At 27.6% G+C, this 25,594-nt stretch overlaps 5 protein-coding genes and 1 long non-coding RNA gene across 20 annotated transcripts in view; 4 read left to right on the top strand and 2 right to left on the bottom strand.

The window, feature by feature from the left end:
- LOC122524781 (putative RNA-binding protein Luc7-like 2) overlaps positions 1-3,980 on the top strand; it is a 5,770-nt gene extending 1,790 nt beyond the window's left edge. Inside the window, exons 1-5 of one of the 6 annotated variants that reach the window (XM_043647245.1) lie at positions 1,770-2,117; positions 2,453-2,631; positions 2,732-2,830; positions 2,923-3,728; positions 3,858-3,980. In XM_043647245.1, coding sequence (XP_043503180.1) covers positions 2,599-2,631; positions 2,732-2,830; positions 2,923-3,728; positions 3,858-3,936 — 1,017 coding nt within the window. In that variant the 5' untranslated portion in view covers positions 1,770-2,117; positions 2,453-2,598 and the 3' untranslated portion in view covers positions 3,937-3,980. Of the gene's footprint in view, positions 1-779; positions 898-1,769; positions 2,632-2,731; positions 2,831-2,922; positions 3,729-3,857 lie in introns of those variants that run through there. The other 5 variants (XM_043647229.1, XM_043647219.1, XM_043647254.1 and 2 more) reach the window with 5 other exon arrangements.
- Positions 3,981-5,272: 1,292 nt separating this feature from the next.
- Positions 5,273-9,419, bottom strand: LOC122524108 (SHC-transforming protein 1). 2 transcript variants are annotated; one of them, XM_043646201.1, is made up of 12 exons: positions 9,236-9,419; positions 9,096-9,163; positions 8,633-8,730; positions 8,480-8,550; positions 8,338-8,398; positions 8,091-8,264; positions 7,841-8,004; positions 7,388-7,626; positions 7,131-7,280; positions 6,908-7,035; positions 6,699-6,809; positions 5,273-6,412 (listed from the first exon to the last, which is right to left on the bottom strand). In XM_043646201.1, the coding sequence occupies exons 3-12, from the start codon at positions 8,726-8,728 to the stop codon at positions 6,278-6,280; spliced, it is 1,329 nt and encodes a 442-aa protein (XP_043502136.1). In that variant the 5' UTR covers positions 8,729-8,730; positions 9,096-9,163; positions 9,236-9,419; the 3' UTR covers positions 5,273-6,277. The 2 variants fall into 2 exon arrangements, with proteins under 2 accessions (XP_043502136.1, XP_043502129.1); XM_043646194.1 differs by having other exon boundaries at positions 9,096-9,419.
- Positions 9,420-9,680: 261 nt separating this feature from the next.
- On the top strand, positions 9,681-11,625 carry LOC122524088 (replication factor C subunit 2). Of its 3 annotated transcripts, none has more exons than XM_043646183.1 (7): positions 9,681-9,940; positions 10,135-10,175; positions 10,248-10,402; positions 10,483-10,731; positions 10,810-11,019; positions 11,109-11,222; positions 11,310-11,625. In XM_043646183.1, the coding sequence occupies exons 1-7, from the start codon at positions 9,828-9,830 to the stop codon at positions 11,409-11,411; spliced, it is 984 nt and encodes a 327-aa protein (XP_043502118.1). In that variant the 5' UTR covers positions 9,681-9,827; the 3' UTR covers positions 11,412-11,625. The 3 variants fall into 3 exon arrangements, 2 of the variants coding, with proteins under 2 accessions (XP_043502118.1, XP_043502107.1); XR_006305457.1 differs by having other exon boundaries at positions 9,682-9,940; positions 10,135-10,402; positions 11,310-11,469; positions 11,562-11,625; XM_043646172.1 differs by having other exon boundaries at positions 9,683-9,940; positions 10,135-10,402.
- A 183-nt stretch (positions 11,626-11,808) lies between these two features.
- Positions 11,809-17,477, top strand: LOC122524057 (leucine-rich repeat flightless-interacting protein 2). Of its 7 annotated transcripts, XM_043646116.1 has the most exons (10): positions 11,943-12,136; positions 12,678-12,796; positions 13,356-13,500; positions 14,299-14,425; positions 14,526-14,662; positions 14,758-15,021; positions 15,151-15,289; positions 15,382-15,507; positions 15,682-15,896; positions 15,980-17,477. In XM_043646116.1, exons 3-10 carry the CDS (start codon positions 13,417-13,419, stop codon positions 16,088-16,090), a joined length of 1,203 nt encoding a protein of 400 aa, XP_043502051.1. In that variant the 5' UTR covers positions 11,943-12,136; positions 12,678-12,796; positions 13,356-13,416; the 3' UTR covers positions 16,091-17,477. The 7 variants fall into 7 exon arrangements, with proteins under 7 accessions (XP_043502061.1, XP_043502051.1, XP_043502086.1 ...); XM_043646126.1 differs by lacking the exons at positions 11,943-12,136; positions 12,678-12,796 and adding an exon at positions 11,809-11,902; XM_043646151.1 differs by lacking the exon at positions 12,678-12,796 and having other exon boundaries at positions 15,382-15,495.
- An 864-nt stretch (positions 17,478-18,341) lies between these two features.
- LOC122525738 lies at positions 18,342-18,884 on the bottom strand. The gene is made up of 2 exons (XR_006305877.1): positions 18,737-18,884; positions 18,342-18,661 (listed from the first exon to the last, which is right to left on the bottom strand). It is a non-coding gene; the product is annotated as an uncharacterized LOC122525738 (long non-coding RNA).
- A 138-nt stretch (positions 18,885-19,022) lies between these two features.
- On the top strand, positions 19,023-24,669 carry LOC122526113 (transcription elongation factor B polypeptide 3-like). Its single transcript, XM_043649284.1, has 9 exons — positions 19,023-19,311; positions 19,974-20,260; positions 20,342-21,294; positions 21,395-21,579; positions 21,696-21,865; positions 21,956-22,047; positions 22,294-22,493; positions 22,578-22,857; positions 22,972-24,669. The coding sequence occupies exons 1-9, from the start codon at positions 19,240-19,242 to the stop codon at positions 23,046-23,048; spliced, it is 2,316 nt and encodes a 771-aa protein (XP_043505219.1). The 5' UTR covers positions 19,023-19,239; the 3' UTR covers positions 23,049-24,669.
- Positions 24,670-25,594: the final 925 nt, after the last annotated feature.

Raw genomic sequence — 25,594 nt, 5'->3', positions numbered from 1 at the left:
TTATTATTATTATGATTATTGTTACTATTATTATTATTATTATTAGCACGATAACTGCTATATATGATAGTCAGAATAATTATAAAATATAAAAGAAAATAGAAAATTAGAAAAAGAAAAAATCAAATAGCTAGATCATGTACTTTTGATATTTGCCAACTGCAAAAGAATAATTATGCACGCGTTAAATATATAGTGAATCTTAAGAAGTCTTAACATATACTCTTATGTACTTGTATGATGCAACATCCACTGCTTCGCGCATTTCATTGTCATATCGTGCGAATTGGTCATAAGGGTGTTTGTTACGTGAAACACATTGGTATTTAATTTTAGACCGCCAATATTAAATTTTCTTATTTGTAATTAGTAAATGGAGGAATACAGCAGTAAGTATATTTTACATAAAATTATATATATATTTCAAAAAATATATATTTATATTGTAAATATTATACGAAGAACTTTTTCTAAAAATCTTAACAGCAATTGCGAATGATGAACTACTACTGGGGGTTGAACTTTGGATATAGAGTAATGAGTAATTTTATTTATTTAAATCTATAATCAAATTAGATAACTGATTGAATTATTTAATATTTTGATAGTAATATATATATGTATATCACAGTTAACAAATACCCTTAGTGATTTCAATCATGGAAGGTAAACCACGTTATGGCTAACTTTGCTGAGTTCAAACCCAAATGAAATATTAAAACGACGAATGCGCACGAAAGTAATGATATTCAGATCCACTAATACCAACGTAACCACAGTTCTATTTCCAGAGTCTCTGGAAAAAGCAAAGTCAATCTGATCCATTGTACAATATTGTTGCGAGTATTGTCCGCTCATATGTCGTGTTGTACTTGTCACTCTCACATGCGCGTTACTGTAAGTACTGAAAGCGAAAAGGACGTACGTATTACATATACAATTTGATTATTATTACATAATTAAAGTATTAGGTGTTAATTTGATTGACAAAAAGAAAAGGTGAATGAACGGTTGTTCTCAGCCCCTCTACCACTTTTTCTATGGTGGTGCTGCTGAGTAGTATACCGCATTTAATATTCCCAGACCCTGAAAGGCGTGTAAGTTGGTGAGTAGCATCATGCTGATTCATGCGATGATGTCGTACAGTCGCTTCTTACTAACAATGCCATTGATGGCAGGTAGAAAATGAAGTTTATTTTAAATATATATATGTATATATATGTATATATATATATATGAAAAATACCAACCTTGGAATTATGGGTACAGGAAATGAAGCACTGATATCTGTAAGTAAAGACTTGCTAATTGCCATGAAAACATAAAATAGTATATTTTCTTGAATTTTAGCTATTTCAAATCTATCACATTGACTTTACCATATTATAATCTAATATTACTTTAACTTATTATTATTACTATTATTATTCAATTAAAAAGTTAGATGATATTTTTTTTATCTTTTTTTTTGTTTTCGTTTCTTTTCTATAATAAATAATTTAAGAATTATACATATATAATTTTTTTCTCTATCAAACTGTAGAATGATGACAATTAACCGAATACGTATGTATGTTTATAGGGGATATTTAGTATTGAATTTCAGGTATATTTATGATCAGTTTAATTGATAATTCAAATAATTCTAAGAGTACAGACATCATTAATATGAACCTAATAGAAAATAATATATATACGTATATTTATATACGTATATATTGATGTATATGTAATAATTAACGTATAAAAAAAGCTTCTTCCTTTTGTCATAAATTCAATAATGGGAATAATAATATAATATTGGCAATTTGCAAAATATATAATGTCCACAAGAAAAAGTGAGAGATGGCATGAAGCAGAGACAATATTAAGCGGAAATATACAACGTGCCAGTTCCATTAGCAAAATTCCCCTCAGCATTGGATGTACGTATTCAACTCGACTTTCTAAATCGTTTAGCAGTCTCGCAAGGCAGTTCGTGCCGTACGTAAATAGTGTAATATACTATTAGGATATAAGTTCTTTCATAGAAATGAACATGTGAACTGAAGGTGTGTGCTGATTGTAGCGTCATTGTCATCGCATTGTCGTGTCAGGCGGAGAGGTGTTACCACTCTGTAAGTGAATTCTATGTATAAAACTACATTGTTAATTTACCCATTGAATCAACCGATGAGAGCGATTTTTTATGTGTCCTTAATGGCGCATTAATAGTGCAAGTGCTATAGTTTATAAGTTCGTCTTGAAATGTTTTTAAAGATCACATCTTCTTTTAAAAATATATATATGGGTGTGTATATGTATCTCACTTTTAGTAATAAATATATATGCCTATTTTGTATAGTACTCATGAAAATTGAGTCTTAACATGAAATATTGATTCTGTACCAAAGGAATCATGAGTAAGGCGATATGTTTAATATTAGAAGCGAAATATGAATACTTTGCCTAGGTTCTATCTCTTTGGGGGATTTTACATTTTATCCGAGAGTTTGGATATAATGAACTATTTATCTCTAATAATAAATTCAAACTATAATTTCACATGAAATGCAGAGCAGCCCAACAACTTTGCTCTTGTCAAATAAGATTTCTTAAATGAAGTCTCGCAAAGGGTCTTTGACTATATGTGTATGTATATTAATATATATATATACATACATACAAGCAAAAATTATTACTTTGTAAGGAGGATATAATAATTTAATATGAATTAATTTGTAAATCGCAGCGCATGGACCTGGGAGAATGCCCCCAGATTCACGACTTGGCCCTACGGGCTGACTATGAAGCTGCTCAAAAGAAGAAAGACCATTTTTATGATATTGATGTAAGTATTCTCTTATCTGATTACTCTAAACAAACAAACAAACAAAACATATCATATAACTAATAAATGTTTCTTATAAACAATGCAATTAGGCTATGGAACATCTACAAAATTTTATTGCTGACTGTGATCGACGTACGGAACAAGCGAAGCAACGTTTGGCAGAAACGCAAGAAGAGTTAAGCGCAGAGGTTGCAGCGAAGGCAAACAACGTACATATTCTTGCCGAAGAGATTGGTAAGAAATTAGCTAAGGCTGAACAACTAGGGGAAGAAGGTTTTGTCGAGGAATCTATGAAGCTGATGGGTGAGATCGACGAACTTCGTAAAAAAAAGAACGAAGCTGAGCAAGAATATCGAAATAGTATGCCAGCTTCGAGTTACCAGCAGCAGAAGTTAAGAGTTTGTGAAGTGTGTAGCGCGTACCTTGGCATCCACGATAACGACAGAAGATTGGCTGATCATTTTGGCGGAAAACTACATCTTGGATTTATTAAAATCAGAGAAAAACTGGCAGAACTTCAAAAGACATTTGAGGAGAGGCGTAAGGAAAAACGAGACTCTTTGTTAGACAGACGGCGGGATAGAGATAGAGAAGATCGTGATAAGGATCGTGATAGATCAGATAGGGGACGTGGTTTGGGATATAAGGAAAGGGATCGTGATCGTGATCGAGATCGCGACCGTGAACAACGTGATCGTGATCGAGACCGTGATCGTGATCGTGAACGCGACCGTGATCGCGATCGCGATCGTGACCGGGATCGAGACCGTGAACGAGATCGTGATCGCGATCGCGACCGTGAACGTGAACGTGAACGTGAACGTGAACGCGATCGCAGAGATAGAGATAGAGACAGAAGGAAGTCACGATCTCGAAGTCGTAGTCGGGGGAAGAGGTTGGTATCTAAGTAAAATTCCATTTTTTTTCTTTTTCTTCATTCTTCTCTCCTATTATAAAAATCAAACGAAGATAACATTCTCTCTTTTTCCTCCTGTTTCTTTTTTTGTTTCTTAAACTGTTTTAGATCGAAACGTTCGCGAAGTGGCAGTCGTAGCCGTCGATCTCGATCTCGACGCAGTGGATCGAACGATAGGAAGAGATAAAACTTTAAACGTATGATGTTTATTGAATGATTTGCTTTAAGACAGTATTTTCTTTTTCTTTCTTTCTCTCTCTCTCCCTTTCTTTCTCTCTCTCTTTCTTCATTTTTCTTCTCTACTTTTTCTTCTTTTAATTTCTTAAACACAAAATTCTTTTCTTTTATTCTTTCTTTTATATAAACTAAAATTTTATGCAGAATTATTCATGATTATGTGTAAAATAAATTAATTATCGTAAATAAGTCGTATGTTAGGTATTAATTAAAGAAATTTGATCCGGTAACATCGGATTTATATATATGAAGACGCATTTTGGCACTGTAATACAATATACTTGTTATGTTGTATCGTGCCATAAATTCTTCTTTGATTTCTACAGAAAATAAACTATTAAAAAAAATCGTATATAAATAAATTAAAAACTTTATAAAAATTAATTATATATATATATATATAAATATGTATTTTTTTTTGTTCTCATTTTTACCAAGTTATTATATATTAGTACATACATATGATTATACTTTTAAATTAGTTATCATCTATTGTAAATAAATAAATTTTAAGTATAATTCGATACGTCTTAGAGATCATTTTTACGTGTTAGTTGTATAATATATTATATATATACATAAACACGTATGTATATTAACCGTTTGAGTTCTAACTTTTTATCATAAAATGCCTCGTTTGTCATTTGTCAATGTGATTTTTCTAAAGATTCCTGGGGACTCAAACGGTTAAAACAAATATAAGTTGCGTTATTCTAATTCAATGGAACCGGATGTAAGAAATCATTATTATTCTGTTAATTAAAGCAGTTTAAAAATTAAACGTTACGAAAACAAAATATATACATTTAATATATTATTTCTTTTTAATTATACTGGTATTGTCATTGCTTCTTGATATATTACGAAGAAAATGAATTATTATTAATAATATTATTATTACTATTATTATGGTTAATAAGTTAAAATAAAAATATAATAATAATAATAAAAAGAGGATTAGTAGGTATATAAGTGATAAGAAAAAAAGAAATGGACGAATGAAAACTTAGTTCTTAAACAAAACAAAAATTAATTACTTTGTTACAAATTGTATTATAACGACAATTAGCATATACAGAAAGAAATGATAAAAAAAATCTTCGGTTAAAATGGTAGCTCCAAGTTTTTATATATACGTGAAGGAGCTTTCGAAGATTTCAATGTCATTTGTATTCATGTATGAGAAAACTTAATGCTGTAAGCTTTATATCACTTATAGATTTTCAAGTTAAAAAGAAAAGAGAACTAAATTTGCTAAATAATAGATGAAGCAGAATGCGAGATTATATTCTTATAGATTTCATGTTTATCCTTTGTCAAAGTTACTATACATAAACACATACACAACATTGCCGAACAAATCTCTTTATAAATGATTGAATGAATTTTATTTTCAAATATATCCTTGTATTTGATTGATTCTGAACAAAGCGATAATATATCAATTACAATGAGAAAAATTATTTAATTTACAGCAATAAATTGTAGTTTACATGGTGGTCCCAAGGTTCGTTCATACTTTTGCAGTTGTATACTTTTTAAACATCGCTGTGTTTAAATATAATATATATATGCAATAAAATATGCTTTAATGTAAGTATCTCATAAAAATGGTGCCTTTTTTAGGCTTCTTTTACATAAATAGACACAAATATGTGCAAGTAATGTTCTTATACATTTAAGAGAAAAACAATAGTTTCCTGAGAATATTAATTATTTTTAGGCCAAATTGGACTGACAAGTTTTATTCATTATTTCATCATTAATATTTGATGTGTAATATTATGTAAGAATTATCGAAATAAATCAAATACAGTTGCTGTAAAGTTTCACATACAACATCGGTAATTCGTTATTCTTCTTGTGATTATCGTTTAAAAACTACAATATATAGAAATATAAAAATGCGAAGTATTAGATATAAGATTACGATACAAATTATTATATTTACCTGATATTATTTTTTATGAATTTTTATCAAATGATATATATCAGATCTTTCTTTTTTTTTTCTTGTTTTTTTTTTTACATAATTTGTATAATTACCTATTATACTATTTTATATGCCACTGAATTTATCAAGCCACCTCTACGCATAAATTGCTTACGCGCAATGGTTAGAGTGATTATTAATTATCTAGTATAAATCGGAGATAAATCATTTCGAAGAAAAATCGATAGATGTTTCATTCTTAGAAAATCATTCTCCTTATATAATAAGCATTGCATTGACTGATTTTGGGATTATTGATTGTTATCCCTGTTATGATATATAAAAAGCAAATAGAAAATCAATAATTCGTTTGCCTAGGAATGGGATGGCGAAGTACTAAAACACTGTCTGCTGATATTATGGGTAGCAAATTGACACAATGATGATTAACTAAATGACTTACGCTATCAAAAACACGGTCCTTTGTGCGAACCTGTAAATTGTATTTATACTTTTTTGTTATATCCAAGAAAAAAAAAAAGAAGATGTGAAATAAGAAATACTTCTTCTTTTTCTTGTTATTTAACCCTTTGACTGTGAATAACATTTACAGATGTCCAGCAAAAATCATTCTCTCTCTACGAACATCTTGGTGCCTATAGGGGCAACCAATGCAACATTCTTCTTTGTAGCAAACTGAGTCCTATGGTCACGTTTTGTTTCTGGCACTCCGCAGTCAAAGAGTTAATTATCTCAAACTATCCAACAAAAATACTTACAACACCTTCTGGATCTATCAGTAACAAATGCTTCGGTGTATTATTATTCATACCAGTTAGAACATATTGACCTGGAGAACCTTGTGATTCGCGTACTAGAAAATCTCCATCCTATTTAAAATTAATAAAATTATATTTCATTAATTAATTGGGGACATATTTTATAATAGATTATTATTTATTTTTATATATTCTTCAATTATACTGACTCTCATGAGCATAGACTCTGCTTCGGCACGACTGACGCTACCATGAAACCACGTTTCTTGCTTTAACTGATTTTTCTGTGAACGTGGACTTAGTTTACTCATTTCTGATATAGCAGAACTGAATGGTTCTGAAACAAAATATAAAACATTGTATATGTAATAACTCTCTCTTCTGTAATGTTAAAATAAAAATATTAAATATGCATTATATATATTAACTTACGCATATCAAAAACATCAAAAAGCGATGTAGTTTCACGATGATTGTCTCTGTTTGCAAGTATGACACTGTCATTCATGTAATTATGTTCATGCACTACATTAAAACTCGAGGTAGTTCCATCTGCATTTAAATCAATTAAATTTCCAGTTTCTGTAATAAACAAATAATAATATTAAAAGTTGTACAAATTACAATCACAGTATATTTTGTTTTATAAATACATATATATAAATGTGATTTTTTTATGATAATATTACCCGTCCATTGTTGAAGTTGTCTATTATTATCAATAGAAGAACAAGTATCATGTAATACAGAATTTTGTGGATTACATCGTGTTACTTGATTTTGTGTAGAGTGATGTTTTAAATTTGGTAATGTCGATGCTGTATTGGGTAAAGGCGGTACTGGTGGTGGACCAATATCTGGTGGCACCTTTCCTGGTAGATCATTATAATAATCCCTATCTGCTTCCCTCATACCATTTAATACTGGGCTATAAAATAAAAAATATAATAATAATAATCTCTTCTTATAAATAATACATTCTTTTAAATCCCTTACACTATAACAACATATGAGATTTGTAATACAATTTTCAGCTCAAACATAGATCCTACTAATTGTGAATTTTACAAACCAAAGTACAAAATATGGCACGCAACTCCATGCATTAAACCATAGTGCAAGGGATTTAATAGCGAACTTACTGTAACGAATTTGGTTTAGTAAGAAATTCTTTGAATCTTATTTCGAATGCTTGACCAATTGTAGATATAACGTCTTGCGCTAATCCACCATCGCATTCCAAAACATAACATGCACGCCATTCGTGCATATCTTTGGCAACATATGCAACAAAATCTAATATATCCTATAATTTAAAAAAATGTTTTAGTTATAAAATTGATATATTAATTAATATTGAAATGATTGTTGTGTGAACTATATAATACATACTGTATCGCCGCCAGAAGCAAAAGATATACGTGGCATATCATGTTTCGCAATAACTTGTCCTGTTTCTAAATTAGTTAAAGATAGACTACTGCTGCTAATTGTCAAGTTGATGCTAGTACCTGCATGTTCCATACGAGGCTTATCGGCTATTGCTCTTAAAACCTTTCTGTCAACCTACATTTTATGAATAAAATTATATATCTTATGTGTGCACATGAATTTTGTTGACGAATAGTTAATGTTTTACCCTTCTTTTTTTATCTGCTGATTTTAATCCAACAGCTTCACAAACTCTATTTATACATTCTCTGTAAAACAAGAGATTTGTTCACTTATACCACCAGTTGCAAGAACATATCTTGTATATAAATATATTTTGGATTACTTACTTAGCAACACATGATCTTGTTTCAAAATCTAAACTCTTCATAGAAGTGAACACTTCGAGACATCCTATATACTGTAACAGTTAATAATATCATTATTCATAAATATATTATATAATCGTTTGTGAACAAAAATTATTACTATAAATAACTTACTTTGACCATGTAAGTAATTCCTTCCTTACTTACTAAATGATCGGGATGTAACCATCCCCTTGCTGGTTTACTTATAAAACTACCACCCGTCGCCATACCTAAGAAAAAAACCATATAAGTAAATCAAATAAATTACAAAGTATTTACATATAAATAAAAATATAAAAAAAAGAAAATATAATACATAGAAATGAAATTAATTCTATAAAATATAAAGATATATTTTAAATAATATAAAAATAATTACAATTTGGAATAAAATTTAGATTAAGAATAATCAAATAGATCACATACAAATGACATTAAAAATTACTATTGTTTTACAGATTTGAACTTTAGACTTTCACACCAAATTATTTGAATTGAATGACAAAGGAATAACTATGAGTAATCATGATGATTAATTTTATTTAAAACAAATCTTAAGATAAATAAATAATTAAAAAATTTAATAAAATATTACCCAATCTGTATTGTTGCTATTTAGAATGTTCTTTGTGCATTGATGACACTTCAAGTGGTACAAGGTAACTGCTTAAAAAAAATTGTTAATAGTTCTGCTGACGTTATTATTCTAAGAATGAATGATTTCAATTAAATTACATGGATGTGGGAATACACAGGCACTGTTAAGAGGCACTGGTAAAATGTCATTTTGTTAAACTGTCAAAGAAATGTAACAAAATTTAACTGTCATTGCCGTTTTATAAATCTGAATGAGTGATCACACCCAGTGTTGCCATATGGTGTAATCAGGTGTGCTGCAAATTTGATGTTAACAATTGTCCTTTTAAAAGTTCCATTTGATTAGTTGACGATGCAACAGAGTACTTTTGCTTTGGCCAATCAGACGCCTTTACGTCATTTCGTTATTTGATATAATTAGCCTTTGTTTTTTTTAAATAAAAAATTATTGTAATTACTTTTTTATTAGAGAAGAAATTAATTAATGTATTATTAAACGTTTAAGATTTTTTAATCATCTGAATTTATATATATTTTTGTAATTCTTATTTTTGTGTTGATTGGTAATATAAAGGTATATATAAATATATATTACATTTGAAGAACACTGTGTAGATGGTGACAACCAATCAAAGCGAGTATACAATAGAGTTCATTTCAAATATTTCTATCTAATTTTCGCGGTTCTTTAGTCGGTAACAATAGCAGAGTTTAGGAAGAAATTAAAAAAATGGCGCGAGATAATGAAACCGATGAAATGATGGAAGTTGAGGTTTTACCATCTACGAGTGGATATAATTCAAAAAGTAAAGAACAATCCAATAAATCTTGTGATTTACCTTGGTAAGTTTAACGTTTTTGGATTATCTTTTCATCTATTTTATGTTTTGTTAAATTAGGTTATCTTATTTTTGTATGTTTTTATATTTTCTTTAGATAATTAAATTAATTACAATGTTACTGTATTTTTATTTACTTACTGTTAACTTAAAATTAAATATATTAACATTTTTCAATTATGTTATGTCATAATACAGGATTGAGAAGTATCGGCCACAAGTATTTTCAGATATTGTTGGTAATGAGGATACTATTGCTCGTTTATCTGTCTTTGCACAACATGGAAATACACCAAATATTATTATCGCAGGACCACCTGGTGTAGGAAAAACTACAACTATTTTATGTTTGGCACACTTACTCTTAGGTACATCTTTTAAAGATGCTGTGCTAGAATTAAATGCATCTAACGACAGAGGAATTGATGTTGTTAGAAATAAGATTAAAATGTTTGCGCAAAAGAAAGTAAGTATAAAAAAAAAAAGAAAAAAGTTTTATATCTATATAGAAATAATAATTATTTTATCTGTAATTGTATAATTTAGGTCAATTTAACGAAAGGAAAACACAAAATAGTCATTTTGGATGAAGCTGATAGTATGACTGATGGAGCCCAACAAGCTCTTCGTCGTACAATGGAAATATACAGCAATACAACTAGATTTGCATTAGCTTGTAATAATAGCGAGAAGATAATTGAACCAATACAATCACGTTGTGCCATGTTGAGATATGGGAAATTAAGCGATGCCCAAGTCTTGGCAAAAGTTATAGAAGTTTGTCAAAAAGAAAATGTAATTTCTTTCTATTACAAAATTATTTTTGTTTTTCTATTAAAAAATATTCTATTCTCATTGAAAATTGATTTATAGGTTTCCTACACAGATGATGGCTTAGAAGCCATAGTATTTACCGCTCAAGGTGATATGAGGCAAGCGTTAAACAATTTACAATCTACACACAATGGATTTGGTCATGTAAATGGTACAAATGTTTTTAAAGTATGCGACGAACCGCATCCTCTTTTGGTAAAGGAAATGCTTGAATTGTGTACGCAAGGAAATATTTGTAAAGCGTTTCAGGTAAAATTTATTTTATATCATTTAAAATGTATTTTCTACAAGAACTTATACATTTATTAAATTCTTGGTTTTATATTTTATTTCAATAGATAATGCAACATTTATGGAAATTGGGTTACTCCGCAGAAGATATTATTGGAAATATATTTCGTGTTTGTAAGAATCTTCCTATTGAAGAAAAATTAAAATTGGAAATGGTAAAGGTAAGTTTTTTTTTTTTATATCTATATTTATATTACATAAAATAAATTTATTATAATAATTATTTATTGTAATATTTATTTTTTCAGGAAATAGGAATTACACATTTAGGAATTGTGAATGGTATTAATAGTCTATTACAAATGAATAGTCTGCTGGCCCGACTATGTCAAAAACCTATTTCAAAATAATGAAAACCTTAAATTTAAGTGAATTTATATGTAAAAGTTATGAAATCAATAGTTTCAAGTAATAATATTTACATTTATAAATTGCCAGTATTTTTATATAACATTTACAGACTATTTTATTTCATCATTTAAATATTAATTTATGAATAGGATTACGAAAGAATTGGTACGAGAAACAAAAAAGAAATAATAAAAGAAGAAAAAGCAAATCGAATAGCAAGTTTTCGATTAATACGTTTTTTTCACGTCGGATCTATTCGAGGGCGCTGCGGAAGTTTTCGCAGTTAGCGTGAAGTTAATCGAAGGTGTCGATTCTTACAAAACGTTTATTACAACGGATAGACAAACGTTCTTATCTTATTTATGAAATATTTCATCGTGTTAATTAGTCACAACGATTCGTAGAAAATAAAATTGATTAAAGTGCAATAAAAATACATGGAGAAATCTAATACCAATAATACAGTGTCAAACATCTACTATATCGAAAGGTACGATAATATGTTGAAAACTGCCGGCATTCACTTTAAAGATAGTACCACATTAAATGGACAGATGTCGCCGGAAGCATAGTTATTTGAGGCGCGGCGCAGTGTGCTTTGCATCACTGAACGAGAAACTCTTTCGAGAAAATATCATGCGATATATCCAGTGGAATTTTATGCACTCATGTCACGCATCCTCGAATTTAAATAATCTCAACCACAGACCAGGCTAAACTATCGGTATCTAGCAATAAAAAAAAAGAAAAGAAAAGAATAACAATAATAAAAAAAAAGAAAAAAGATAGCTAAAACAAACGAACAAAAGTAACGAAATTTTTTTTTTTTATGTTTTTTCTTTTTTTTCTTTTTTTTTTCTTATATCAAAAACATTGATCATTATCAAATAGGAAAATAATTAATTTTATTCTACGAATGGTCATCGTGGCACTCTCATACGATTTGCACTGACTTTATTTATAGTGTCTGGTTATTTTTGCATGTGTTTCTTTTAAAACAAGATGCAGCTGTCCGCTGCTAGCTGATAGCACATTCTCTTGTACGTATTTTTGTAAGTTTGCTTCGTTAGAGAAGAGACAAACAGGGCAACACTAAATTAAGGCATAAGTAGTTAAAAGACAGATATCGGTGTGTAGTACTTTTCTACATGGACACATTAGTCCGTGATACGTGGGTGTGTTAATACGTACAAAAAGAGTATTATTTGTTATTTAATTCTATTTCGATATATATATATTTTAAACATTTTATTTTATATAATGAGGTGGACGTTTAACATTAAGTGACAATATATAATATTTATGTCGAGGGCAAGTGTTAAGAAGAATTAACACGTCCGAAACTCTATAATTGTGGTCTTCTTTTGATTCAAGCAATATACAGGTATAATAAGGACAGTTCAGGCTATATATATATATATATATATATCTATCATGAATATTTATACTAAATTATCATTATGGAATATCTTTTTTCTTAATGTAGTTCTACTTTTCCTTCGACAATAATTATATTATATATATCTTAGTGCTGTGCATGTAAATGTTGTATATAATACAATAACCTTGTATAGTAGGTAATCGGTTAACAAACATAATCCATTTAAAGACAACGTTCACTACCTAAACTGTTCATTAACCGATCAACCACTGTACAATTTTACAAATTTTAGACACAGCATTGATACTTCTTGTATTCGTTCTGTGAGATGTTTGTTATCCAAACATGTGTTTTTTAAACAAATGAAGTAATTTTATATCTTTATTCGATATAGTTTTCCATAATTCATACTACGAAATAGAAATTTCTTATACTTAGATCCTTCGTTAAAAGATAAAAAAAAGAAATCAATTGAGATCTGAATACTTGTTATCGATTATCATTATTATTATTATTATTGTGAATTTGAATTGTTAATATGATTCAATGTTTTTATGTTAAGGTTTAAAAAACGTTAGGTGTATCAATTAGCTGCTGTTTAAAAAAAATAAATAAAAGGACAAATGGAGTCTGCTGTAACTGGACGAAGACGAACCGCCACACGGCATTCTGCTGAAGATCAAGCTCTTGACCAAATAGCTAAAGAGGTATGACATAATAATCTGCTCGTTCATTTGCTTAGAATTATTGTGTTCGATAAAAATACCAAATCCTTATTGAAGGTTATAGCTTTATATATGTAGAACGGTGATACATGTGTACATTTATGATTTGCTTACGTCTACCTAAATTTCTATTTCATACTTGTGTATTAATTGTTATTAATTTATTAATATAAAATTCAGTATATATACTTATATTATTGTATATTCACATTTCTGTAAGAGGAAGATGTATAAAGTAATACTTTTACCACTGCTAAGTTACACGTTATAAACCATATAATGATAAGAGCTTATCATAAAGATAAGATAGGAATGTCAGGAAAACAGGTAACTTTGCCAATGGAATAAGGCTAAAAGTGAGTATAACAAAACAAACTACTATGTATTCTGGTTATTTAAACAAAACAGAAAAAGAGAAATTCATATATTATTAAAATAAATATTATTAAATATAATATATATTAGAAACAAGTGTTTTATCTTTCTGCTAGTGAATTCGTACTGTATATTTTTATTAGCATTAAATAAATTAATATTTATACATTTATTTGCACGCAACATAAAATTCTAAAAGTATGTCGAGCTTAAAAAACATTTTAAGCATATTAATATTTTTGTTAAATAATTGTATATCTTTTTGTTACACGCTCATACACATATGCATATATATATATGTATATATATTAGTAAAAGAATTGATCTAACTTAGCAATGTAAAATAATCAATTGAATTTGAAAATGTTTTTGGTAACAGGATGGATTTTCCATACATACTTTCAGGCAGAAGCTCGGCTAGCAGCAAGAAGACAAGCAAGAGCAGAAGCTAGAGAAATTAGAATGCGCGAATTGGAAAGACAACAAAAGGAAGCGGAAGAAAATGCTGATAGAGTTTATGACATGTGTTCAGGTAACTATTATCAAAATATTTTTTAAGTATAAAATATAACGATATATAGTCTTTAATTAATCGTTGTAATTATTATACATTATATTTCATTTGTTTGTAGATCCTAATAGAGCCATGAGAGTAACTCCAGATCCTGTGAGGACGTCACGCTTGCTCACAAATTCGAATAATTTTCAATCCAGTTGTAAATCATCGGAAGATTCATTAGAAGATGTAGGCCTTGGTAGAGATCTTAGGGTACGTGTTCTATGCTTATTAAATAATATGATATGACTACGTTAATTAGAATTAACACTGAATCGTTAAAATACTGAAAAGTTACATAATTACAGTTAGAGCTGAAGGAATTCGAAGAAAAGTTTCGAAAAGCAATGATAGCTAATGCCCAATTAGATAATGAAAAATCTTCTTTTGCATATCAAGTTGATATATTAAAAGATAAATTGGAAGAATTGGAAGAAATGGCAGCACAGTTGCGTAGAGAACTTCGGGAGAAGAATCGAGACGCCGAACAGTTAAAACGACTTAGTCAAAGATTAAAAGATGACTTAGATTTATGCAGAACACAATTATTAGAAAGGGATACACTCATTCAGGTAATTTTTCTTTTTTTATGATTTGAAATTTCTCTACTCTTAACAATTAAGTGAAGTTATTAAGTAATAGTAATAATAATGATGATGATGATGATGATGATGATGATTATGATATTGTTTATCATATAGGAAAATGGATTAGTAATAGTTGAAGATGAAGGAACCGATGAAGAAGACGATGTTGAAGGTGGATCCTGCCATAGAAAAAGAGTATTAGTTAGTAAAGAATCTGCAGATTTATTAGAAAATGCTGGAAAAGGATCCTTGGGTATGTAATCCTAATCTAACATTATTTATATTACGAAATTGATATAAAAAATGAATATATAAATTGAAAATACTCTTTTTTTTTTATTGCAGATGTTCGACTGAGAAAGTTCGCTTCGGAGAAAAAAGAATTAGAAGATCAAATACGACATTTAAGATTGGAATTAGAAGAAACCAAGAATCGCATAAGATCTGAGAGATCACCGGGTGCAGTATTAGGTTGAAGTTAAATCTGTACATTACGTGTGTGATGGAGTACATACATCTTTTTTTCTTAATTTTTAGTACTCCATAAAATGGTCTTATAAAGGAATAGTTACGAAATGTTTTATCTGTAATATAAATTGACAATTTCATTAAATGTTACTTTATATGAGCTATTTATTGAAACAGGTGGCTTAACGGATTCTGAGGATATTCAACGAGAAGCTAATAAACTTTTAGCCGACTACAAATTCAAGCTGCAAAAGGCGGAACAAGACATGTCTACTTTACAAGCCACTGTAGCTAGATTAGAAAGTCAAGTAATACGCTATAAGTCTGCGGCAGAAGCATCTGAGAAGGCAGAGGATGAACTCAAAGTTGAAAAAAGAAAATTGCAAAGAGAAGTAATGGAGCATCTTTTTAATATTTTTTTTATGTATACCTGACGATGATATAACTTATTCTTTTATATTTTATATTTTTACAGGTTAGAGAATCTCAAGGACGTGTCGAAGAACTCGAAACAGCGAATTCTCATTTACAAAGGCGATTAGATAAACTTAAAAATGCTAAATCTGCTCTTTTTAAAGATCTTTGATGAAATTATTTTATTTCTTTTTGAACCTGTCAAGTCTACCTTGTCTTTTCTCTTCTGTGCTATAGACAGAAGGCATTTATTTAATAATTTTTAAATAATAATAATATTGCAAAATATATCAAAGAGTTATTTGGCAATTTGGTAATAACATTTAACAGAGAATATGTGTACTGTTATCAGATCTTTTATAATTTAAAGAGCTTTTATCATTTAGAGAATGACACGTATAGAAATATTTATACTAATGAATTTGTACGCAAAGTCATTCTTTGTTTTTATCTGGTCTTTTGGTAATAAGCAGTTTAATGGCAATTTAACAACGAGAAAATGCTTGTTTAGTAATAATATTTCAGGCATTTATAATACTTTATTAATTTATAAATAGTTGTGTAAAGACAATTTGTGCATGTACATAACATTGTTATGTTATAACAGGCTATTGATTTTTATTTCTCTCTACGCATTGATGACATCAATATTAAAAATGAATTGTGTGTTACATTTTGACTAATTAAATTACGTCAACCTGTAACATTATAAATATATATATTACAAGAGTTTATATAAATTTTAAATTAATATTTTTGTTTTTGGAATTTGTTTACAATCAAAGTGCATAAAAATTTAATATTTCATAGTTTGAAATGAACATAAAAAGAGAGAAAGAGAGAAAATATTATGATTTTTGCAATTATATAAAGAAGTTAACATATTTTAATAATTTATATACTTGATATAATAAGTATACTTAAAATTTCTTAAACTTTAAAGTATTCTTATAGTGTAAAATGGATCAATTACGAATGTATTTAAAGAGTTTGAACATTTGAAATTATGAGTTACACAATTAGTCTTCAATTTTTATTCCTTTGATCCTTTATTAACTATTTCAAACATTTTCAAATGCATTTTATAATTAAAAGATTATTGACTCAAGATAGATTATAAATGGCAAAAACCACACCGGACTGATCCCTAGTGAACCATAACAAAATAATATGCTTACAAAAAAGAATAATTATAAAAATATCCTTATTGTGCAGAATAATAGTAAAAGGAAGATATAAATGATTGTATACTATGTTAAAAAAGAAAAAAAAGAACATATCCCCGAATATGTTGGTAGTGAAAGTATATTTATAATCGTGTTGCATTTATAACTTATATCAAAATAATTTCTAAAGCATTGCGACTGACATGTGTTTTTTATCCATCAGATTGATATAAAAACTACAGAAATTAGATGTACAATAGTGTGGTCTTTGTACATTTAGAATAAATTCAAATATATTGTTATAAATGTATGTGATATTCTTTGTGTATTCAACAAAGTTTTGTCCATAATCAGTAGTACGACTCATGCGAATATATACAATGTACATATATATACTTCCAATGTTGTCCTATTGTAGAAGTTTACCCGTCATAATATCATTGGTTAAAGAGAATCAAACTATATTTAAAAAAGTTTTATCTTTGCACTGTAATAATTCGTGCCAAGGGATAGCAAGAAAATGTGTTAATCAGTTTGTTGTTTAGAAACGTATACACATTTTTAATGGTCCATGATATTATTCCAAATGAAACAACAAAAATAATAATAATAATAATAATAATAATAATAATAATAATAATAATGTTTAATTATTGATTAATAAATTAAAAAGAAACATAAACAATATATTATTATTCGCTCATAATTTTTTCATATTTTTTCTCTTTTTTAATTAATTAATTAATTACCTTATATGTATTTAATCAAATTTTTATTTTTTTTTTATTAATACAACATACTTTGCGCAATGAACGATGAATGAGTCTTTAATTAACAAAAATTAAAAATAATATTAAAACTTTTCACTACCTTTCTCAATTCACAATCAAGATATATCAAACACAGTACCGTACTATACTAATATTTACGATTGTTTAAACATTAAATAACTTGTAACACATTTTAATTTGAAATTTTATTACAAGTATATCGAAAATTTAAATTTGTAGTGTGACGTCACGAAAATCGAACATTCGATTATATTTGCGGTAATCGAAATATATCGAAACAGTATTATTTCGTATTTCGATGAATGATCATCGGTACTTTTTACTTCCTAAGGTAAGCTTTAAATAATTATTTTTGTCAATTGTTTAAATAAAATATAACATACGCGGAGTATAATTAAGTAATGTTTAAACAATAGTACATTTTTTTTAAATATTACATACCTATTAATATACTTTGAATATTAAATAATTTTAATTTGTTATTTTATTGGATACAAATTTTAAGTTCGAATTCATTACTATATAAAAACGTTAAAACAAGTGTAATTTACTTTTAGGCTAGTGCAAAATCAAGGTTGATGAATCCTTAATAAATTACGATCGAGTTAAAAGAAGGTTCATTAAACGCGGCTGATTAATATAATATTGTAGCTCGTGGATCTCCATATGTAGCAACCTCCACGTGGTGAGATCTGGGTCGGTATTACTTGTGATACATCTAAATTTAATTGTAAATCATGTAACGCAAGTACTACCGAGCAAATGGCTACATATTACAGGACGTTTCTAAAATATTTATTAATCATTACCCAATTTACATTATACATTTCTAATTATATTTCAAAAGAGATAGATACTTACAAATAAAATATAACATTATATATCAAATGATTTCTTAAAGAAACACATTGGAAATTTTCAAATTTAAATGATTTTTCATGATATTTTTGTTCAAATTTGGATTAGAAATGGATTAAAAAAATCTAATAAAATACTCATCTTTTTAGCATGTAAATGAAAATCAGTAGTAGGGATAGAAGTTTCATATCTTTCAACACAGTTTTCAAGAGGCGCTACTGTAGATAACTTATTTTTCTCAACAATATTGAAAATCGTATCTATAAATTTTTCTATGAAACTAGTCAAATCACGAATAGCAGTTTTCGTGAGAATTCGAATTTATCATGTAATAAAATTCGTTAATTTCGACTTTAAAAAATATTAGTTTAAAAGTAAATATGTAACATGTGAATTTGACATAAATAAAATAGTAACTTTTGTATCTTAAAATATAGTTAAAAAAAATCAGTGCATACATTTGGTAACCGTGCATAAACGGGAGTTAGCAGCTGGAAGTTACAACGATGTCGTCTGTTGTAGAGAAAATACGGCATTGTCAGCGAAATATTAAGAAATATTCTGATAAAGAAGAAAAAGTCAGTATTTTTAATTATTATTATTATTATTTTTGATAATAGAGAAGATAACAAATTGTGATATGAAAAGAAATAATTTAACAAAAAAACCTTTAATGTATACGATAACCTATGAAAGTTATCGAAAAGAATGAATTTGAGATATCAATCTCTTAATGAAATGATGTTACATTTAGAAAAATGTATATTTATATTGAACTGCTTTTAAATGACTTTGTAATAAAATGAAAATATATTTAACTCTCATATGTATGTATTTACTTAAATACATATTTATGAAGAATATAAATTTAACATCTTGATCTCTTGCTTATTTATGAAAAAAAAAAAGGAAGAAAAAAATATTGTATGCATATTAGTTTTAAAGATAATATTTTCTTTATAATTTTCATTTCTATTATAATTATACCGTTAATATTAGTTTTTTTCTTTTTTCTTCTAAATATAAACACATGCACAGACACATACAACTGTCTCATATATATATTTATTTGTCTATAAATTCAGATAAAGATCTGAATGCTGTTGTTTACTAACCAACAAGGAAGATTTAGCAATTAATATAAATAGTTTTGAATAATGTTCTCGCATATTTCAGATCTAATGAACAGAATTAAATTTAATTCTATTTTTTTTTTTTTCTCTACGATTACTTATTATAGATGCTGCATTATATACAAAGACTGTATAATTTACCGGTAACAGTACAACATCTTCAAGATACAGGAGTAGGGCGTACTGTTAATGGATTAAGAAAATATGAAGGCGGCGTTGGGGATGCTTCCAGAGCTTTGGTGGCAAAATGGAAAGCTATGGTTGCAGATGAGGAAACAAGTGAAGGGGAAGACGATGAAGCCTGTGTTCCTGATGCTTCTGAGAGTTACGATAGACCGGAATCTCCATTATTACAGAAGAAACAAGAAGCAGATAGTACGGTGAAAATATCAAGGTATGTTATAGAAATGAAAAAGTATAAATACAAATAATACCAAAGTTATGTGTATTAACAAATGATAATTCCAAAATACAGACACGAACAAAAATCAGAGAAAAATGAAATATCAGAGCACAGTTCGAAACATTCTAGTAAGCACGATATAAAAATTAAATCTGAAAATGAATCTAACGTAAATAAGGATTCATCGAAAAATTTGAAACATGAATCGCAGAAAGAAAAACATGATAAAAGTCATTCTAGACACGAGTCAAGGGATAAACGATCTTATTCCAATGATGCAAAAAGCAGCAGTAGTTCTTCTACGCATGTAAAAAAATCTATTGATAAATCTTCTTCTCATAGTAATAAATTAGATAGTACTGCAGACAAACAAGACGAATATATCAAAAAAAGAAAATTGGATAATTCTAATAGTGGAAAGAAGAAATGTAAAAAACCAAAACTTTCTGAAAATGAAAGTGATGATGATAGAACTAGTTCTTACAATACAGATAAACAAAATGTCAACGATTTTCAAACGGAATTAAATAAGAAAACACATGTTACAGTAAAACAGGAAGATGTAAACAAAATTGAATCCAAAAGAGAAAAAAGTAAATCTCGTGAAAAAGTTAAATCAAGTTCTTCTAGTAAAGAGGACAAAGTACATGATGATAAAAGTAAAAAGAAATCAGAGGAAAATAAGGAAAAACAAAAAACGGACAGTCATCGTTCTAGTAAAAGTTCTAAATCAAAAAGTCACCATAGTTCTAGTAGTAAAGATCATGCTAAGGATAAGGACAAAGACAAAGATAAAGATAAGGATAAGGATAAGGATAAAGACAAGGATAAAGATAAAGACAAAGAAAAAAGCAAAAGAAAAGAAAACGAAGAAAGAAGACATAAGCATCAAAGTAAAAGTAGCTCTGATTCGAAAGAAAGCAAATCTGATTCAAAAGAAAGCAAATCTGGTTCGAAAGAATCAAAAGAAAAAGTCAAAATCAAACAAGAAATCAATGGAGACGAAGGAATCGATTGTAACTCCGGTTAGTTTTTATATTTTTTATATTACATAATATATAAAAAGAAGCATATATATATATTTTAAGATTTATATATATAGTACACATCTTATCTTATTTGCAGGTGCAAGTTTTGCAGAAGCTCTTGGAATGTGTACAGTTGCACCAGGGTTAAAGAAGCGTCATAATAATTCTCCTAATTTAAATTCTTCAAAATGTTCCAAGTTAGAAACAAATGTATCGTCTACTGTCAATAACAAAAAGCAATCGTCTGTGAAATCCGAAGCTACAAGCAGCGATAGTTTACATGTAAATTATTTTTGTATATATGTTACTAACATACTTTTAGTAATAACACTCAATGAAATTACTTTAACAAAATTAATGTTCAAGTTTGTGCTGTTCATAAAGATTTTCATTTGCAGCCTTTGCCTCTTTTAGCACCAAATGTAAAGTTAGAGCCATTAAGTGTGAATCTGGCATCTACATTACCTGAAATAAGTCCTAATTACAAACCACTGTCATACATTAATCCTGTACATCGTAAAGAGGAAGATAAGACTCTTAATGACGTAATTCATGTTAAAAATCAAAGGTAATTTAATAATAAATCTAGATATGTTCGGGAGAGATAGAGAACGTTGTCAGAAAATGAAGTTATATTATATTATATGTTCTATTTTAGGACCAAAGTATACTCGGGGAATAAAACTGGTTATACAAGTGTACCTTCTCTTTATGAAATTTGCATAAGAGTGCTGATAGAGAATATTGATGGTAATATTTTATTTTTATTAACTCTTAAATACTTTAACTAATTTTCTATTTATATATGAAATACATACATATATATTTATATATTATATATGTGGAATTCGTGAAAAAATTAGGCCGTTGAATAACTAAACTGGGACTTGAACCTGGGTCATTTTTTGTATCCTTCGGTCATAACTTCTTCACAAATGCCTATTTATTTGAAATGAAATTTTTAAGTTCCTATGTAAATATGATTTTATTCTATAGCGCTTGAATTTACTGGTGGTGTTCCATATGACATAATAAAGCCAGTCTTAGAACGAGCTACGGCAGATCAGTTATATATGTTAGAACATTATAATCCTTACCTAATTGAAGATACGGATTCTTTATGGCAATTTCATTGTAATCGAGAATTCAGAAATAAACAAAGACAGGAAATAGAAACATGGCGTGAGATGTACATGGTATAAGCTTTTTTATTATTTATAAGATAATAATAATAATAATTATAATAATAACAACAATATTTATGTATTTTTATAATATAGCGTTGTTTGGATGAAAGAGAAGAAAAATTGAAAACCTTAACTGCCAATATAAAACAATCTATAGATAAGACTGTACCACTACGATCAGCTAAGCTTGCATATGTTGATAATGTTGTTAAACCTCCTAGGAATATTTTAAAAAAGCAAGCTAAGTATGGAACTAATTCGATTCCTACATCCACATCTGATTTGAAAAAAAAATTGATTGTTGGTGGTGGACCTACCGCAGCAACTAATATATCTGTACCACCACCTCCAATGAATCGAGTTAAACCATCTTGTAAGTAAAATATATGATAAAAAACATTTGTATATTAAAATTATTATTCGATGATAATACTTTTACATCTTTTCCTTCTTGAATTTTTAAAATTTTTATCTGTTTCATTAATAGCGAGCGTGGTAAAGAAGACAAAAGCACCTCTTATGGCAAAAGCTCTACAATTAATAAAAGGGCGTTACAAGCGGTAGTTTGTATAAACATTTGTAGGTATATTTTAACTATAATGTATAAATAATGTTTCCACTATAATATATTTTTAAAATTATGTTGTGATATGGGTAATATTCTTGTATTTTGAAAGAAAAATTATGTTACAAGATTATTTAACATTTATATTTTGGTAATATTGATTTTTAACTTACACATATATAAATATGATCATTATAGAAATCATTATAGAAATATTTGATGCATTTAAAAGGAATGATCTAAAAGGAAGAGAAAATTGTTAGGCTTATATTATCTGAACTATGAAATTATTATTAATTTACTTCGGTTTGAATAGTAAAATATTAATTTGACTAATTTTAATAACGTGTGCTCGTTTTCAAAATTTATATGCTTCCACATTTTATTATGTGTTTTATACTAAATATACGTATTTCTGTTTTGTGACATTACATATACCGAAACAGAGACGTGCAAATTTTTAGTTCGAAAAGAAATTATTCTTTCGCTAATGTTGTTTAATCGTCCTTAGTCAAGCATGTTTACTTTTCCAACAATTCAGATAAGAAATATTTGTGTTGGTAATTATGACAGTAGAGTAAGTTAAAAAATGGAAAATAAAATGATCCCATATTTATTTTATAATATAAATAATTATAATATGTAGCCAATCATAAGATTCATTTTTTGATTCATTATTTAATTTACTCTACTGTCATAATTACAGGCACATTTATATAAATCGATCATTTTTATACTAACACAAAAGAGTTGTGGCTGTGAAAATATAACGATGATAAAGAGAAACAAAAAGAAATCTAATAATAAAAGCCAATCGGCTTAGCGAGCTAATCTTGTGTACGTCTCTGTACCAAATCATCGTAAATATGTGATCAAATTTTTATTTACTTTTAATTTTAATAATAAAAATTTTAGGAGTGAAACATATACACATTTGATCATAATTTATGATAAGATAAAAGAATAATTGTTAAGAAGTATGCGTTCTCATTTTAAAGTTTTAACTTAAGTTTAATTTAACTCTTTGTGGACAGAGTAGCAAAATGGTCAGTCTCCTTTTAATGCTACTATTATCATTTTAGTTTGTTAAATAATATTCAAATATTATATTCATACAGTATACTTATTATTGATTATTTTGTATTAAATAGTAATTTAATTTTTAAATTCATTAATATACCGAACGTATATATGAGTTTATTAGATACCCAAATGGTTCACGTTGAACACGCATATGCCTCTTTTGTCCGCAAAGGGTGAAATGTTTTTAAGTGTCGAGTAACATCAGTATATCATTTTCGTGTTTAATATTCAATTGAGTTGTATCAACTTGAAATTCCAAAGTTTTGTTGATCTCTTTGACTATGGCATACTCTTGCATGAAACCATCAATTTATTTCGTAGGTCAGTTGATATGATTTATCTTTGCAAATCGTTATAATTCATCCTTCTCTATAAATAATGTGTATATACGTGCCTTTTTTATAGTCAAAGAGTTAATTAATTTTTCTCAATACATCTACGATATTTGTTAAATGGTTTTGCGTTCGTATATAGAATAATTGTATGTGTTATAGAAAATCTAATTTTAATAAACACATAAAAAGAATGAAAAAAAAAGTAAAAAACAAAATACTTCAAATTGAAAAATGATATAAATAGTTGCCATTTTAATTAATCATTATGCTATTATGGAACATTGGAAATTTATATTAATAATTAATGAAACGTTAGTGTTCCTACAATTAATTTTAAAGTATAATTACCTCTTGTACATATAACATTATTATAAAATAATAATACATTTCTGAATAATTTCATTCGTATCATAATAAGTGGATTGCAATGACATCATGCTCTAATATGTTTAACAATAAGTTAATAATTTTGTAGCATAAGAAAAATATTTTATATACGCCATGACATTACAGTTATTTGTAAAAATACAAATATAATTACATCACGAATCAAAATACAATATAATATAGTTTGAATCAATTTAATTGTAATATTTTCTTTATTTATAACTGCAAATCTATTGGTTGATAAAGATACTTTATTAAAACATGTAATTAATACTTTAGTTTTTTATAAATAAGAATGCATACATTTTACACATTTAATTTCATATGCATAAATTTCTCCGTTTAAATGAATATATCATCTAGTAGTAAGTGTATATTATTAAAATATGTGCATGAAAATTAAATTTCAATATGTGAAAATTTGCATAGAATTGAATTGAATAGTACTGAATATTTTATTTTACATTATAATTGATATTAGCATAATATGATATTTTTGTGCGAATGTGATAAAACATAATAAATGATCAGGTAAATTAATTTTACGTTTATATATATAAATATATATATAATACGTATATAATATATACGTTTCCATATATTTGTATATAAAAATAGTATTAGTTATATTAGTATTATTATTATGATATAGTTAATATTCTGTATTTATAATAGGGAGTATTTAGAACAAAATTATTATCCTATAAACTGATGTATGCATCGAAAATACTAAAATTTGA

The sequence above is a fragment of the Polistes fuscatus genome, unplaced genomic scaffold (genome assembly GCF_010416935.1).
Source record: "Polistes fuscatus isolate 324 unplaced genomic scaffold, CU_Pfus_HIC Scaffold10, whole genome shotgun sequence".
Classification (NCBI taxonomy): domain Eukaryota; kingdom Metazoa; phylum Arthropoda; class Insecta; order Hymenoptera; family Vespidae; genus Polistes; species Polistes fuscatus.
The sequence above is the reverse complement of the archived record's forward strand: the minus strand, read 5'-3'. Positions and strand labels throughout refer to the sequence as shown.